This window comes from Muscardinus avellanarius (genome assembly GCF_963383645.1).
Source record: "Muscardinus avellanarius genome assembly, chromosome: 18".
Classification (NCBI taxonomy): Eukaryota; Metazoa; Chordata; class Mammalia; order Rodentia; family Gliridae; genus Muscardinus; species Muscardinus avellanarius.
Window position 1 is genome coordinate 42,645,794 of NC_137804.1, and position 17,585 is coordinate 42,663,378.

Consider the following 17,585-nt stretch of genomic DNA (forward strand, 5'->3'; position numbering starts at 1 on the left):
ATATATATATATATATGTCTGGGAGTATAGCCCGGAGGTAGAAAGCCTCTGGGTTCCATCCCCAGTACCACCAAAAAAAAAAAAAAAAAAAAAAAAAAAAGGGTCTCACTAAGTTGCAGAGGACCTCATGAAGTAGCTGAGGCTGGCGGAGAACCTGCAATCCTCCTGTCTCAGCCTCCCAAGTACTGGGATTATAAGTATGTGCCACCACACCCGGCTTGATCCCAGGGGCCTTCTACTTTTGAGCTTTACTCCCAGTCCTATGTTATTTTGAAACAGGGTCTTGCTAGGTTTTGAGAATCTCACTACTTGCTGAGACTGTCCTCAAACCTGCAGTTCTCCTGCTTCAGCCTCCCAAGTCCTGGGATTACAGGTGTGTGCCGCCACCACACCTGGCTGGAGCAGATTATTATTATTTTTATTATTTGGTATTGGGGATTGAACCTAGAGGTACTCTACCTCCAAACTACACCCCTAGCCTGCTTTTTAATTCTTATTAGGAAATAAGGTCTCACTAGGTTGCCGAGAGCCTGTAAAAGTTGCTTAGGGTGGCTTTGAACCTGCGATCCTGCTGTCTCAGCCCCCCAAGTCCTGGAATTACAAGCGTGCACCACCATGCCCCGCTGGAGCAGGATTTTTGAGCTGAGGTGTTCCAGGTCACAGATTGTCCTCCCAGAGGGCTGCGTTGGGTGGTAGAATGGTGGAGGTTAAAATTCCGCAAAATAAGCCGGGCGTGGTGGCGCACGCTTGTAATCCCCGCGCTTGGGAGACAGAGACAGGAGGATCGCGCAGGTTTGAAGCCAGCCGCGTGCGCTGCCTTAGGAGACCGTTTCCAAATAAAAATGTAAAGATAGGTCTGGGAGTGTAGCCCGGAGGTAGAAGGGCTTCCAGGAACCCCAGTACCACCAAGGGGGAAAAAAAAAAAATTCCGCAAAATAAACCAGGCGTAGTGGCATTCGCCTCTAATTCCAGTACTTGGAAGGCTGAGGCAGGAGGATCACAATTTTGCAGCCAGCCTCCACTATTTAGTGAGGCCTCCACAACTCAGTGAGGCCTATTTCAAAATAAAGAATAAAAAATAGGGCTGGGGGTATAGCTTAGAGGTAGAATGCCCCTAGGTTCCACCCCCAGTACTGCAAAAACAAAACAAAAACTCCCCCAAATATCCTAATCTGGTTGCAATTTCATCATGGCTCCGGGGCCTCCAAACGCTCCCAGGGCTCGGAGTGTTGTGTCTTGAAACATTCTCTGGAATCTTTTTTTTTTTTTCAGTACTGGGGATGTAACCCAGGGGCATTATACCTCCAAGTGACACCTCCAGCCCTATATTTTATTCTTTATCTTGAAACCAGGTCTCACTGAGTTGCAGAGGGCCTCACTAAGTAGCTGAGGCTGTCCACGAACTGTGATCCTCCTGTCTCAGCCTCCCAAATGCTGGGATTACAAGTGTACGCCAACACATCCAGCTCTCCTGGAATCTTAGAGAAATAGAAATATTAACTAGGGGGCTGGGATGTAATTTAGTGTTTGCCTAAACATGCGCCAGGCCCTGGGTTCCATCCCCGGTATGGCAATAGAATAAAAATGTTTCCTAGGGACTGGGTACCAATGAAAACAACGGCAACCTTGAAACTTCCACCTTAAACCTTTACACAGGAGATCTTCAAATGATGCAGGGGTTGGGGGGCCTTGAAACTGCACACAGGGGACTTTGAGACTACCACTGCATGGCTAACTTGTGCTTGGATCTACCTCTGTGGGTGAGGGGTGTAATGGTGTGAGATGGAGCCACGGATTCTTGTTCTTAACAAATTTTTTAGAAAAAAATAGCCAGAACTCTACTGCTGAAAACTTCAGCAATTTTTATTATTATAAAGGTAGAAAGAAGGGACAGAAATGATTAAAGTACTACGTCAGAGAGAGAGAGAGAGAGAGAGAGAGAGAGAGAGAGAGAGAGAGAGAGAGAGAGAGAGAGACGTAGTGGAGTGCCTTGAAGGTAAGATACTGAGGTTTAGAATATAGGACAGTTTTTATAAAGATTATCTTCCATCTTGCTTAACCAATAGTCTTCCTGGCCCGACATAGGTGTGCGTCCACCAGTTATCTCCGGTACAAGCCTTTTAATATGGTTATGAGGATTTACCACCTCCCATCCTGTTTGGTCTTTTCATTTGCTCCTGACCTAATAGAGCTGTGGCCCTGCCCTGTCTCCAGCGCAAGCCCAAGCCTTTGTGACCACCAAGTTGTGTTACTTGATTAACAAAGTCAGGGGTTGCATGGTATCTAGCTTCTTTGAGGAAGGCCTGTACCATCCTCCTGGGGTCTTGGGGAGTTTTAGCTTTTTTGCTAGAAGTTATTATGTAAACTTGTCTTTAAAATATAAAGGCCCTGGGCTACAACTCTTTTGTTTCATTGGTAATCACTTTTGGTGCTAGGAACTCTGCCTCCCCTCCCTGCCTGAGTGTCTGGCAGTATCCAGGCCTTGACTACTTTTTACAGTTTGAAATTAATAAATATCGCCGGGCGTGGTGGCGCACGCTTGTAATCCCCGGGCTTGGGAGGCAGAGACCGGAGAATCGCGCTGGTTCGGAGCCAGCACAACTGGCTTAAGAGACTCTGTTTCCAAATTTAAAAAATACAAAATAGGCCTGGGAGTGTAGCCTGGAGGTAGAAGGGCTTCTAGGAACCCCAGTACCACCAAAAAAAAAAAAAAAGAAAGAAAGAAATTAATAAATACCAAAGCAATTTTCCATACCAGCACATTCCGCATCAGAGGGTAGGAGCTCTAAATTTTTCCATGCATGGTCCAGGGGATCTGGAAATTTCCATTAGAGTTTGAATATGGAGAATTCTGAAAAATTCTTGGAGAGGGAGTCCTAAAAACTCCCATTTTAGCCGTGCATGGTGGGGCACGCTTGTCATCCCAGCATTCGGGAGGCTGAGACAGGAGGATCGCGGTTCACCGACAGCCTCAGCTACTTAGTGAGGCCCTCTGCAACTTAGTGAGACCCTGTTTCAAATAAAGAATAAAAAATAAAATAAAATAAGAATAAAAAATAGGGCAGGGGGTATAGCTCAGAGGTAGAATGCCTCTGGGTTCCATCCTCAGATTCCCCCATCTTCCCCCCAAAAACCTCTCATTTTGAGAATCACATGCTTTTTTTTCTCGGTACTAAGGCTGAAGCTCAGGGCATTCTATCTTCAGGTGACACCCCCCAGCCTATTTTTTTTTTTTTTTTAATAAGGCTTCACAGCCGGGCATGGTGGCGCACGGGAGGCGGAAACAGGAGGATCGCGCTGGTTCAGAGCCAGCCTTGCTGGCTTAAGAGACTCTGTTTCCACATTTAAAAAAAAAAAAAAAAGAAAAAATAGGACTGGGAGTGTAGCCTGTGGGAGTGTATCCCAGAGGTAGAAGGACTTCCAGGAACCCCAGTACCACCAAAAAATAAATAAATAAATAAATAAATAAATAAATAAATAAATAAATAAAATAAATAAAATAAAGTTTCACGCCAAGTGTGGTGGTGCACGCTTGTAATCCCCGCGCTTGGGAGGCGGAGACAGGAGGATCGCTGGTTTAGAGCCAGCCTCGCTGGCTTAAGAGACCCTGTTTCCAAATAAAAAGTATAAAAATAGGTCTGGGAGTGTAGCCCGGAGGTAGAAGGGCTTCCAGGAACCCCAGTACCACCAAACAATATAAATATAATAATAATAATAATAATAATAATAATAATAATAATAATAATAAGGTTTCACTAAGTAGTTGAGGCTGTGAACCTGTGACCCTCCTGTCTCAGCCTCCCAAGTGCTGGGATTACAATCTTGTGCCACCACGCCCGGTTTGGAGCACATGCCGAATGGCAGCCCTGGGAGGGTGCATGCTTCTGCCCTTGAACTGAGGTGCAGGTAGGGGTGGAGGGGAATCTGAAAGGATTTTGGACCCAACCTCCATCGACCCAGGACCTGGGGAGGGACCGGGACAGCAGCCAACTTTGTCCCCTTCTGGCCAGAAGCTTAGTTTCTGACTCACCCTCTGTCAGAAGCTGGACCTGGTCTGAGCGTCTGTCAGGGGCTGGAGGACCCTTAGGGGCCGCAGGGGCAGGGCGGGTGCTGGGCAGCAGGACTGCAGTGTGGCTGCCGGACCTGAGGTTCCCACTGGCCCTGTGATTGGCTGCCTGGGGCCAACCTGGGTCTTGGTGGCCTTTGCCTCAGTGAACCGAGAACAGAGGGGATTTCTCAGAGCCTGGCTGGGAAAGAGGCACAGTCTTCACCCGATTCGTAGAGGCCACCCAGGAGGACCCAGATGTCCAGGCACTGTCACCCACCAAACTGAGTCCCAGAAACAAGACAAATCTAAAGAGAAACAGCTGGGCCTGGTGGCGCAAGCTTGTTATCTCAGTACTTGGGAGGCTGAGACAGGAGGATCTCAGGTTCGCAAACAGCCTCAGCAACTTAGACCCTGTTTCAAAATAAAATATAAAAAATAGGGCTGGGAGCCGGGCGTGGTGGCGCGCGCTTGTAATCCCAGGATTCGGGAGGCTGAGACCGGAGGATCGCAGTTCACGGACAGCCTCAGCTACTTAGCGAGGCCCTCTGCAACTCGGTGAGACCCTGTTTCAAAATAAAGAATCAAAAATAGGGCAGGGGGTGTAGCTCGGAGGTCAAAGGCCCCTGGGTTCCACTCCCAGATATGAAAAAAAAAAAAAAATAGGGCTGGGGGTGTACCTCCAAGGTAGAATGGCCCTGGGTTCCATCCTCAGTTCCGGGGGAAAAAAAAAATCTAAGAAGGGCCTTGCAAATGACTTGCGAACACCACACAAATTTTATCCAAATGAAGCAGATCATGCAAATTGTATGCAAACAATAGATATGCAAATACCTCAGGGGTGGGAGCTGAGCCTGGAGGAGGAGTCAGATGCGAAGGGAACAAAGACTGGGTCCTTTCTGTAGCTCAGCTTTGGACCCCACAGCAGAGGGAGGGTCTGCAACCCCAAGAGCCAGCCCACAGGAGGCCCAGCTCCATATCTGGGGGCAGGGCGACCCCTGGTGGCCGAGGGTGGGATCTGGCAGCTGGACCTCTCAACTCGCCCACCTTCACCCTCCTCTGTCCTCACCAGGCGAACTTCACCTGCAAGTCCCACACCAGGGCGGATAATGAGCAGGACTGGCCGAGGAACCAGCCTTGTTCCCTCCCCAGAAGTCAGTGCTGTGACCAGTGTCTTCTTCCAGAGAATTAAGGCAAAAGCCCCCTCCTCATTTAAAAATGTATATAAAGCGGGCGTGGTGGCACATGTTTGTAATCCTAGTACTTGGGAGGCTGAGACAGGAGGATTGCACGGGTTCGAAGCCAGCTTCAGCTACTTAGTGAGGCTCTCAGCAACTTAGTGAGACTCTGTTTCCAAATAAAATATAAAAAATAGGTCTGGGAGTATAGCCCAGAGGTAGGAAGCCTCTGGGTTCCACCCCCGGTACCACCACAAAAAAAAAAAAAAAAAAAAAAAAAAAAAATATATATATATATATATATATATATATATATATATATATATATATATATATATATATATGCCAGGCATGGTGGTGCATACTTATAAACCCAGTACTTGGGAGGCTGAAACAGGATGATCGCAGACTCACAGCCAGCCTCAGCTACTTAGCAAGGCCCTCCACAACTTAGCGAGACCCTATTTCAAAATAAAGAGTTAAAATAGGGCCGAGAGTGTAGCTCAGCAGTAGAATGCCCCTGGGTTCAATCTCCAGCACCACACACACAAAAAAAATGTACATAAATCATAGCCAGGTGTGGTGGTGAAGCCTGGAAGCCCAGTATTTGGCAGATGTAGGACACAGATTTGAAGCCAGCCTCAGCAACTTAGTGAGGCTGATTCCAAATAATAATAAAATAAAAAGGGCTGGGGTAGCCAGGCATAGTGGCACACACTTGCATAGTGGCACACACATACTGAGGCTGAGACAGGAGGATCACAAGTTTGAGGCCAGCGTTAGCTACTTAGTGAGGCCCTCTATGACTTAGTGAGACCCTGTTTCAAAATAAAAAATAGAAAGCCGTGGAACACGCTTGAAATCCCAGCATTCGGGAGGCTGAAACAGGAGGATTACGGTTCACAAACAGCCTCACCTACTACTTAGTGAGGTCCTTTGCAACTCAGCGAGATCCTGTTTCCAAATAAAGAAGAAAAAATAGGGCTGGGGGTATAGCTGGGATGTAGAATGCCCCTGGGTTCTATCCCCAGTACTACAGAAGAAAAAAAAAAAAAAAGAAAGAAAGAAAAAGGCTGGGATATAGGTCATAGAGGTAGATTGCCCTGAGTTCAATCCCCAGTACAAAAAAAAAAAAAAGTCTACAAAGTGTGGCCTCCCTCCTTGCAGCTCTATTTTTATTTTTAATTTTGAAACAGGGACTCACTGAGTCATGGAGGGCCTCACCAAGGTACTGAGGCTGGCAGCAAACCCGTGATCCCCCTGTCTCAGTCTCCCAAGTACTGGGATCACAAGTGTGCACCACCACCACACTCGGCAAGCTTTCACTCTTTGCAGTTACAAAAATATATGGCAACGCCGGGCGTGGTGGCGCACGCTTGTAATCCCCGCGCTTGGGAGGCTGAGACAGGAGGATCGCGCGGGTTCGAAGCCAGCCTCAGCTACTTAGTGAGGCTCTCAGCAACTTAGTGAGACTCTGTTTCCAAATAAAATATAAAAAAGGTCTGGGAGTATAGCCCGGAGGTAGAAAGCCTCTGGGTTCCACCCCCAGTACCACCAAAAGAAAAAAAGGTGGGATATAGTTCAGAGGTAGAATGCCCCTGGATTTAATTCCCAGTACCAAAAACAAAACAAAAAAAAATATGGCATCAAGGCCTCATCACTTTGCATAATGTAAATGTAGCCAAATTTGGGAAAGGGAACTGATGTGACCTTTAATAGCTCAGAACGTGGGCTTCAGAGCAGTCCCCCGCGGACCTGCAGCTGGGCTCCGCTGTCCCTCCTGGCCCCGGCCACGCACACTTGGCTGGCAGGGTGAGCTGGGGCGCTGCCTGTGCTCCCGCTGCCTCAGTTTCTCCCATAGCCCCTGCTCCCTGGCCACCTCTTCTATGAATCTCCTGCAGAGCTCCTCTGTAACCCTCCTGCAGCTTTGCCGCCGCGTCTCCCCACACTGCTGTGTTTGCTGGACCTTCCTTTCTGCTGCAATCTGTCCTTGTGTGCTTCCACGACATCCTGTCTTGGCTTCCAGCCCATACATGGGCTCTCTGGGCTCCCTTATTTTATTTTTGTACTGGAGATTGAACTTTGGGTGTTCTACCTCTGAGCTACACCCCCAGCTGGGGTGGTGGCCCATGCCTGTAAACCCAGTATTTGAGATTCTCCAGGCTGAGACTGGAGAATCATAGGTTTAAAGACAGCCTCAAGCCGGGCGTGGCGGCACACGCTTGTAATTCCCGCGCTTGGGGGGCGGAGACAGGAGGATCGCGCAGGTTCGAAGCCAGCCGCGCTGGCATAAGAGACCCTGTTTCAAAAATATAAAATAGGTCTGGGAGTGTAGCCTGGAGGTAGAAGGGCTTCCAGGAGCCCCAGTACCACACACCACCACACCCACACCCACACCCACACCCAGCCTCAGCAAATTAGCAAGGCTTTCAGCAACTTAATGAGAACCTATTTCAAAATAGGGGTAAGGGTGTAGCTCAGAGGTAGAATGCCTTGGGGTTCAATCTCTAGTACTAAAAAAAATCCACTTGTGAGGCCAGACTGGAGGATTGAGGCTTGAAGCCAACACAAGCAACTTAGTGATGTTCTCAGAAATTTAGCAAGACTGTTTCTAAATAAAAAATAAAATAGAGCTGGGGGTGTAGCTTAAGTCCCCCCCCCACAGATTCAATCCCCAGTACCACAAAATAAGTTATAGCCAGGAGTGGTGGCATATGCCTGTAATTCTAGTACTTGGGAGGCTGAGACAGAAGGATTGCAGTTTGAGGACAACCTTCACCAACCTAATGAGACCTAATGTCCTTGACTTCAATCCCTAGTACCATGAAAAATAAATAAGCTGCTTTTTTTGAGAGGGGAGCTGGGGATGGAACCCAGGGGCATTCTACCTCTGAGCTACACCCCCAGCCCTATTTATTCTTTTTTTTTTTTTGGTGGTACTGGGGTTCCTGGAAGCCCTTCTACCTCTGGGCTACACTCCCAGACCTATTTTATTTTTGGAAACAGGGTCTCCTAAGCCAGCGTGGCTGGCTTTGAACCTGCACGATCCTCCTGTCTCTGCCTCCCAAGCGCAGGGATTACAAGCGTGCGCCACCACGCCCGGCTTATTCTTTATTTTGAAACAGGGGTCTCACTGAGTTGCAAAGGGCCTAAGTAGCTAAGGCTGTCCCCAAATTGCGATCCTTGTCTCAGCCTCCTGAATGCTGGGATTACAAGCGTGCCCTTTTTGAGACAGTCTTGTTAAGTTGCCCAGGCTGGCCTCAAGCTTGCAATCCTCCTGCCTCATCCACGGTGCCGGGGCACCCACAGGTTTTCTGTGATGGACCTAGCTCAGAGAGCAGGGCCACCGCGCTCTGTGAATTGTGCACCCTCAGCAGGCAGAGGGTGCCAGGAGGGATCTAGGGAGCCAGAGGGAGTCGGCTTCCATCTTCCCACCGCCAGTGATGGAAACCCAGTCAGTGCTGTAGAGGGAGGCCCACTGAGGGCGGCACAGAAGGACCCACTGCAGCCAGGCACGACTTCCCACGCAGCTGAGCTCTGGCATTACCGGTCCCCAGTGGGCAGTGAGGCTGGTTCTGCCCCCAGCAGCTCCTGTGGCGGGCAAATCTGCTACTAAAAACATCCAAATAGCCGGGTGTGGTGGTGCACGCTTTTAATCCCCGCGCTTGGGAGACTGAGACAGGAGGATCGCACGGGTTCGAAGCCAGCCTCAGCTACTTAGTGAGGCTCTCAGCAACTTAGTGAGACCCTGTTTCCAAATAAAATATAAAATAGGTCTGGGAGTATAGCCCGGAGGTAGAAAGCCTCTGGGTCCCACCCCCAGTACCACCAAAAAAAAAAAAAAAAAAAAAAAAAAAATCAAAATAAGGCAAGTAAAGAGCTTTAATGGGAACATGTGTGCTAAGCCATGAAGAGACAATTCATAGTTCTGCCATAAAGTTACTAATAAAAAATCAAACGTAGGTGAGAAAGGAACAGCGTTTTAGCCCCCAGTGAACCCCAGCAGCCGGGGGGGGGGGGGCGCCTGTCACTGGGGCCCTGTGGGGATGAGCTGCAGGATGGAGAAGCACCAGTGCTGGTGATCCCGTGGCACTCCCGGAGCCCCTTCCGCCGGCCTCCAAGCTTAACTGGATGTATCTGAGTTGATACTGCTGGGGCCTCCAGCTGAGGAGACGGTGGACTGTGGCCCACCGCCTCTGGCCTGAAAAGACAGAGACAGAGCTTCAGAGGGGCCTGTGAACTACTGACCAGTCCCAGCTCCCTGGGAGGCTTAGGACACGTTGGCAGGTAACTTCAAAGAGCTGACGGAGAGCAGGGTATGGAGGCGCATGCCTGTAATCCCAGGATGTGAGAGGCTGAGACAGGAGGACTGTGGGTTCGCAGCCAGCTTCAGCAAGCCCAGAGGCTCTCATCAACCTAGCGAGACTGTTAAAAAAAAAAAAAAAAAAAAAAGCCGGGCATGGTGGTGCACGCTTGTAATCCCAGCTCTTGGAAGGCGGAGACAGGAGGATCACACAGGTTCGAAGCCAGCCTCAGCTACTGAGTGAGGCTCTCAGTAACTTAGTGAGACCCTGTTTCCAAATAAAATAGAAAATAGGTCTGGGAGTGTAGCCAGAAGGTAAAAAGCCTCTGGGTTCCATCCCCAGCACCACAAAAACAAACAAACAAACAAAAAATAGGGTGGGGGGAGTGTAGCTCAGATGTAGAAGGCCCCTGGGTGGTTCTTCTATCCCCAGTAAACACTTTCTCTCCCTCTCTCCTCTCTCTCTCTCGCCCTGGAATGTCATGATGAGACTCAGAAGTCAGGCCAAGTACCAGGCCCAGAGCCTCTCAGGCCTCCACCTGATGGACACAGTGCACACTGGCTAGGTGGCTGGACAGGAGCACTCTGCCCTCAGAGGGACATGGCTCTCCCCGAGGGTGACTGTGTTCCCAAAGCAAGGGGGACGGGCAGGGAGGTGTGAGGACAGGCTCCCAGCTCCATAAGGAGCCCGTGCCTGCCCAGGCAGGGCTGGGAAGGGCCAGAGCATGCCGGCCCCCAGCCCCGCTGAGTGCTGTGTAGTGGCGCCCTGGGGGACTTCGGACGGACCTAGGACATGGGCAGGCACAGGTAGGGTGTCTGAAGAGCGCAGCAGCCACTGCAGGGATGAACGCTCCCCGAATACCACACGGGGCTCACAGGACCTGGGCTTGTGGGTCCCAGCCTGGAACTCCCTAATTCATCACTTTTGTTGGGGGAGAACTAGAGATTGAACCCACGTGTGTTCTACCTCTGAGCTAAGCCCACGGTCCTATTTTTATTTTTTGGTGGAACCCAGAGGCTTTCTACCTCCGGGCTACACTCCCAGACCTTTTTTTTTTTTTAACATTTTATTTGGAAACAGGGTCTCACTAAGTTGCTGAGAGCCTCACTAAATAGCTGAGGCTGGCTTCGAACCTGTACGATTCTCCTGTCTCAGCCTCCCGAGCACGGGGATTACAAGCGCGCGCCACCATGCCCGGCTCCTATTTTTATTTTTAATTAAAAAATATTTTTGAGCCGAGCATGGTGGTGCACGCTTGTAATCTCCGCAGTTGGGAGGCAGAGACAAGAGGATCTTGCAGGTTTGAAGCCAGCCTCGTTGGCTTAAGAGACCCTGTTTCCAAATAAAATATAAAATAGGTCTGGGAGTGTAGCCTGGAGGTAAAAGGTTCCATCCCCAGTACCACCAAAAAAAAAAAAAAAAAAAAAAAAAAAGATATTGAGGATGTAACCCAGTGCCATTTTACCTCCAAGCTACAACCGAAGCCCTATTTTTTATTCTTTGTTTTGAAACAGGGTCTTACTAAGTGATGTAGGGCCTCACTAAGCAGCTAACGCTGGCTGCGCACCTGAGATCCTCCTGTCTCACTCTCCCAAGTACTGGTATTACAGGTGTGCACCACCACGCCTGGTGTTATTTTTTATTCTGAAACAGGGCCTTGTCTCCCTAAATTGCTGAAGTCCTAAGTTTCTGAGGCTGGCCTTGAACCTACAATCCTGTCTCAGCCTCCCAAGTACTAGGGTACAGGTGTGCGCCACCATACCTGGCTCCTAATTCATCTTCAGCACACTTGCACCTGCTTTGCACCAGGCAAGGACTGCGCACTAGGTGTATTAGGAGGAAGACAAGGCCTGCTCACCTGTGCCCCTGGCTGGAGTTGCCATGGCGATGGGGTGGTTGCCACTGCAGGGGAGAGTGGGTGCACTGCCTGGCACCAGGCAATACCCCACACCAGCAGACATCCTCTCCAGTCCCCAAGGGGCTGGGGCTGGTGAGAATCAGGAGGGGGTGATGGGATAGAAAGGGCATACTTTTACTCGGTGGTGCTGGGGCAGAACCCAGTGTCTTACACACACCGGGCGAGTGCTAACCGCTGGGCCATTCCAGCTGCGTGAGACCCTTTGTGAAGAGCGCTAGGGGCTCTATAAGGCCCCAGCTGACAGCTGACACCACCTCAGGGGGCTCATCCCCCGTAGCACCTGGACAGTCCCCATGTGGGGGCCTGCCAGCCCCTTGCAGTCTCCTGGATAGCTGGGGTCAGGCCAGTAAGGCCCTTAGGAGAGACTGGGAAGGAGTAGGGTCTGAAGAAGGCATGGGTAACACCCCAGGAAAGTTCTGGGGGGTGCTGGGCTGCTCAGGATCCCCAGTACATTTTCCTCCCAGTCTGGCAAAGCTGGGCATGGAGACCCTCTTGTTCGGGCAGCGGGAAAGGTGGTGCCAGCCCAGAGCCTCCCCCTGACCAGGCCTTTAGCACCCACACCCACAGGTGGGGGCAGGGACCTCTGTCCAGCAGGCCTCCTCCATATACTCCAGGAGGGAGGGCTCTGTGAGTCACCATCCTACGGTGGGTGGGGAGAGAATGGAGAGCTATGTCCAGAGGTAGCTCAGCAGACCTGCAGTCCTGGGACGGTGGAGACGGGGCTGCAAGATGGCCGGTTCTGAGGACCCTCATCCGCCCTGACTCACCTGGGACTGTGGGCCGGTGCCCCCAGGAGGAGCCTGGAGGAAGGCCAGGGTCTGCAGGGTGAGGAGCGTGTCCCTGGCACTGGTCAGCAGGAAGGGGCCAGAGGCGGCTGGAAGAGGGAGGGGCCGGGTGAGGGCCAGCGGGAGCTCCGGCCTCTCCCCAGGGAGGAGGCAGCCCTGCCTCCTAGCTCCTGCCTTCCCCCAGTGAGCGTGACATCCCCACAGCACCGGAAGGGCTGCAGTTTTCGGCTGCTTGGGATCGTGGCCAATGAAACAGATGTCACAGTCCAAGCAAGGGGAAGAGGCGCCAGCAGGGACCCCTGGGCGGCCCCAGGCTCCGGCTGGCTGCCGGGCCAGCCTCACTCACCGGGGCTGGGCAGTGACAGGCAGCTGGCTCGGCTCCCGGGGGCCCTGGCCTCAGGGGTGCCAGTGGCAGCTTTACTGGTGTAAATGGTGGCCTCTTCTTGAAACTTCCCCATGTTCTTTTTATACCGGATTCTTTTGTTGCCAAACCAGTTTGAGACCTGTGGACACAATGCAGAAGTTGCCCAAAAGCTGTCTGGTGTGAGACAGGTGGAGAAAGGGGTGCTTGCATCCTCCTGGCGCCTCCTGCCCTGTGCCTGAGAAGAGCATCCAGGCGCTGGCCATGGGGCCAGGACCAGGTGCTGATCACAGGAAGTGCTCACAGCGGTAGGGCACCTTGGGGCCAGCCTGGCTTGCCCAAGAAAAACGCTACTGCTGAGGAGCTGGCCCGGAGGAGGAGGCCTGGGGACAGGTGAGCGCCCTCGCTGCTCACGCAGTCACGGGCAGCACGCCACTTTCTCCCTTCCTCTCTGGGATAGCTTAAGCCTGGGCCCCTGTAGCCCCACTTCTGGGAGTTCAGGCTAAGGAAAAATATACTTCAATCTAAATTTATCAAAAGATAACAAAGACAGAGAACGCTGATGGGCAGCGGGAATGTTCCCAGCATGGAGTCGGCACACTTGGTACGCTAATTTAACCTGGCCAGGACCTGGGGAGAAGCCGTTACCAGGCTCCTGCAAGCAAAAGGCAGAGTCTTGGCCATGCCAAGTTCAGGGCTGACTCCAAATCCTCACCCAGGTCCCCCCACATGGGGTTCCTCACCCTGGTGCTGCTGAGATCACTCTCTGGATCAGCTGGGGTGCCCTGTGCATTGTGCAGTGCTGAGCAGCACCCCTGGTTTGCACCCACTAGGAAACAGTGGTGACCTTCACACCAGCCACTGAATGACCGTGTTCCCTGGACCTGCACCTTCCCATTACACACAGGGCCCCGCACAGCTGGAAAGGCCTCAGCATCCCACAGTGACACATTTGTCAATGTCATGAGATGCGTGCGTGGGAACGAGCAGAAACAAACAGGTGCTGGGATTATAGATCTTTTGCTCCTTTAAGAGGGGTTTTCAGGCGGCGTGGTGGCACAGGCTTGTAGGCCCAGCATTCGGGAGGTGGAGACAGGAGGATCATGGTTTGCAGACAGCTTCAGCTACTTAGCAAGGTCCTTTGCAATTCAGTGAGACCCTGTTTCAAAAATAACAAGTCTAAACCGGATATGATGGTGCATGCTTGTAATCCCAGCATTTGGGAAGCTGAGACTGGAGGATCACGGTTAGTGGACAGCCTCAGCTACTTAGTGAGGCCCTCGGCAACTCAGTGAGACCTTGTTTCAAAATAAAGAATACAAAAAAAGGCTGGGAGTGGTGGTGCACGCTTGTAATCCCCGCACTTGGGAGGCGGAGACAGGAGGATTGAAGCCAGCCTCATTGGCTTAAGAGACCCTGTTTCCAAATAAAAAAAATATAAAATAGGTCTGGGAGTGTAGCCTGGAGGTAGAAGGGTCCATCCCCAGTACCACCAAAAAAAAAAAAAAAAAAAAGACAAAAATAGGGCAGGGGGTGTAGCTCAGAGGTCAAATGCCCCTGGGTTCCATCCCCAGACCCATACACACACACACACACACACACACACACACACACACACACACAAATAACAAGACTAAAAACTAGGGCTGGGGGTGTAGCTCAGAAGTACAGTGTCCCTGGGTTCCATCCCCAGTACTAAAAAAAAAAAAAAAAAAAAAAAAAGATTTCCTGGAGGAATAGCTCGGAGGTAGAACACCCCTGGGTTCAATCCTTAGTATCAAAGAGGGAGGGGGAAAAAAGAAATGGTGGTGGTCGTCGTCTTCTTCTTCTTCTTCTTCTTCGGTGGTACTGGGGATTGAACTCAGGGACATTTTACCTCCAAGCTGCTATACCTCCAACCCTATTTTTTTTTTTTTTTTGCAGGTCTGGGGATGGAACCCAGAGGCATTTGACCACCGAGCTACATCCTCTGCCCAATTTTTTATTCTTTATTTTGAAACAGGGTCTCACTGAGTTGTGGAGGGCCTCACTAAGTAATTGAGGCTGTCTGCGAACTGAGATCCTCTGGTCTCAGCCTCCCAAATGTTGGGATTACAAGCGTGCACCACCATGGCCGGCGTCCAACCCTATTCTTTCTTTCTTTCTTTCTTTCTTTCTTTCTTCCTTCCTTCCTTCCTTTCTCTCTTTCGGAATGTTTTCTTTAATAATTCTCATCATTAACTACAAAAAGATGAGGAAGGCCCAGGTGCATGTGCCCTGCCCGCGGTGGGAGTGAGGCTGGCGTCCTGACCGGGCCTGGGGTGAGCACTTGGCTGCCACCAGGACCAGGAACGCCCTGGTACTAAAGCTGCGGAACTAAGCCTGGGGACAAGGGCAGTGAACCCGCTCCAGCTCGGATTTGCCTGGCATTTTATTTATTTAGACAAGGTCTTGCCATGTGGCCCCGACTGAGCTCCTGGGCTCAGGAAACCCATCTTCCCACCTCAGCCTCCTGAGTCGCTGGACCTCCCCTGGTGCTCGGTTGGCAGGACGAAGAGCAAGCTCTCAGCAGTGTGTGGGTCAGGGAGGCCGGTCCCCTGGCTGGGTGCCTGGGAGAAGGCAGGGTACCTGGCTGCAGGTGTGGGCGTGGCTCCAGCTCTGGAGTCTGCCGCCTGCCGTGTTCTGCCACCCGCGACCCAGGGGGCTAAATGCTCCTGACACAGAGGTGCAGCAAAACAGCCTGGGTTGGGGGCTGAGTGTGGAGACTCACCCTGGCCATCAGCAGGGCGGGAGGAGGGGCCGCAATGTCAGGGGCTGAGGTGACATTCACTGAGCCTGGTGCCGACCCGACCCACACGGTCCATCTATTCCCCGGCTCCTTCCCATGGGGCTGGGGAGCACGTCACCTGGGACACTGTGATGCCGCCCTTCCTAGCTAGCTCTTCTTTAGCTTCTTCGCTGGGGTAAGGGTTGTTCAAATGGGAATAAAAATACTCATTCAGCACTTCTGTCGCCTGCTTGCTGAAATTCCGTCGCTTACGCCTGCAAAGACAGACAGCCTCAGTCACCCACTACGTTCTGCAGGTTTCCTTTTTTTGGTACTGGAGGTTGAACCCAGAGGCATTCAACCCCTGAGCTACACCCCTGGCCTTATTTTTTTACTTTGAAAGAGGGTCTAAGTTGCTGCGGGACCTCACTAAATTACTGAGGCTGGTCTCAAACCTATGATTCTCCTGTCTAAGCCTCCCAAGCATTACGATTACAGGCAAGTACCGCCATGCCTGGTTGTTTCTAGCAGTTTTAAAAACAGTAATCAGCCGGGCATGATGGCGCATGCTTGTAATCCCAGTATTCGGGAGGCTGAGACCAGAGGATCACGGTTCGTGGACAGCCTCAGCTACTTAGTGAGGGCCTCTGCAATTCAGTGAGACCTGGTTTCAAAATAAAGAATAAAATATAGGGCAGAGGGTGTAGCTCGGAGGTCGAATGCCCATGAGTTCCATCCCCAGACCTCTCAAAAAAAAAAAAAACTATACAAAAATAAATAAATAAAAACATAATCAATGCCAGGCGTGGTGGCACATGCTTGTAATTCCAGCATTTGCAAGGCCGAGACAGGAGGATCGCGGTTCGCAGACAGCCTCAGCTATTTAGTGAGGCCCTCTGCAACCCAGTGAGACCCTGTTTCCAAATAAAGAATAAAGCCAGGCGTGGTGGCGCACGCTTGTAATCCCCGCGCTTGAGAGGTGGAGACAGGAGGATCGCACAGCTTCGAAGCCAGCCGCGCTGGCTTCAGAGACCCTGTTTCCAAATAAAAAAAATATAAAATAAGTCTGGGAGTGTAGCCCTAAGGTAGAAGGGCTTCAGGAACCCCAGTACCACCAAAAAAATTAAAATAAAATAAAATAGAGAATAAAACATAGGGCTGGGGGGTGTAGCTCGGAGGCAGAATGCCCCTGGGTTCCATCCCTAGTACTGCCAAAAAAGAAAAAAGTAAAAACAAAACAGTAATCAATACTCTGAGTCATCTTCAAATGATGTTATGTGATGGTCTGCAGCCAGAGCACCCAGGGCCATGGTAAATCCAAGCCAGGGGTGGTGTGGTCAGTGGTGAAGTGTGTGCCTAGCATATGCAAGCCCTTGGTTCCATCCCCAGCACCAAAACAAGCCAGCACTGATCTCAATCTTTTTCTTTTGGTTTGTGGTACTGGCAATTGAACCCAGGGCACTCTACCTCTAAGCCCCACCTCTAGCCCTATTTATTTATTTATTTATTGGTAATGGAGATTGAGCCCTGGGCCATTCTACTTCTGAGCTACATCCCAAGCCCCATTTTCATTCTTTATTTGTTTATTGGTACTGAGGATTGAACTCAGAGGCATTCTACCTTCAAGTTACAACCCCAGCCCAATTTTATTTCTTATTTTGAAACAAGATCTCACTAAATTGTGGAGGACCTCACTAAGTTGCTGAGGTTGGCTTTGAACCTGTGATCCTCTTGTCTCAAGCCTCCCAAGTACTGGGATTAAAAGCATGTGCCACCACGTTTGGCTATTTTTAATTTTTTGTGTGATACTAGGGATTGAACCTAGGGGTGTTCTACCCTCAAGCTACACTACAAGTCCTATTTTATTTTTTATTTTGCAATGGGGTCCCACAGACAGGTACAGTGGTACATACTTATAATTCCTGTACTTGGGAGGCCGAGACAGGAGGACTGCGTCCAGCCTCAGCAATTTAGTGAGACCATGTTTCAAAATAAAAAGTAAAATAGGAGCTGGGCGTGGTGGTCTATGCTTTTAATCCCAGCATTTGGGAGGCTGAGACCAGAGGATTCTGGTGCAAGGACAACCTCAGCTACTTAGTGAGGCCCTCTGCAACTTAGTGAGATCCTGTTTCAAAAAATGAATAAAAAATAGGGCAAGGGGTGTAGCTTGGAGGTTGAATGTTCCTGACCTTCAAAAAAAAGTTGTTGAAGTCCTCACTAGGTGACTTCAAAACTGCAATCCTGCTGG

At 50.6% G+C, this 17,585-nt stretch overlaps 1 protein-coding gene across 1 annotated transcript in view; it reads right to left on the reverse strand.

Annotated features, from left to right (window-relative positions):
* The window catches only part of PBX4 (PBX homeobox 4), a gene marked incomplete at both ends in the record, with an annotated part of 35,128 nt that overhangs the window by 7,118 nt on the left and 10,425 nt on the right, over positions 1 to 17,585 (reverse strand). The window contains 6 exons of the mRNA XM_080715854.1: positions 5,007 to 5,128; positions 9,294 to 9,424; positions 11,386 to 11,429; positions 12,213 to 12,319; positions 12,577 to 12,733; positions 15,477 to 15,612. Of these exons, the coding sequence (XP_080571980.1) occupies positions 5,007 to 5,128; positions 9,294 to 9,424; positions 11,386 to 11,429; positions 12,213 to 12,319; positions 12,577 to 12,733; positions 15,477 to 15,612 (697 nt within the window). The remainder of the gene's footprint in view (positions 1 to 5,006; positions 5,129 to 9,293; positions 9,425 to 11,385; positions 11,430 to 12,212; positions 12,320 to 12,576; positions 12,734 to 15,476; positions 15,613 to 17,585) is intronic.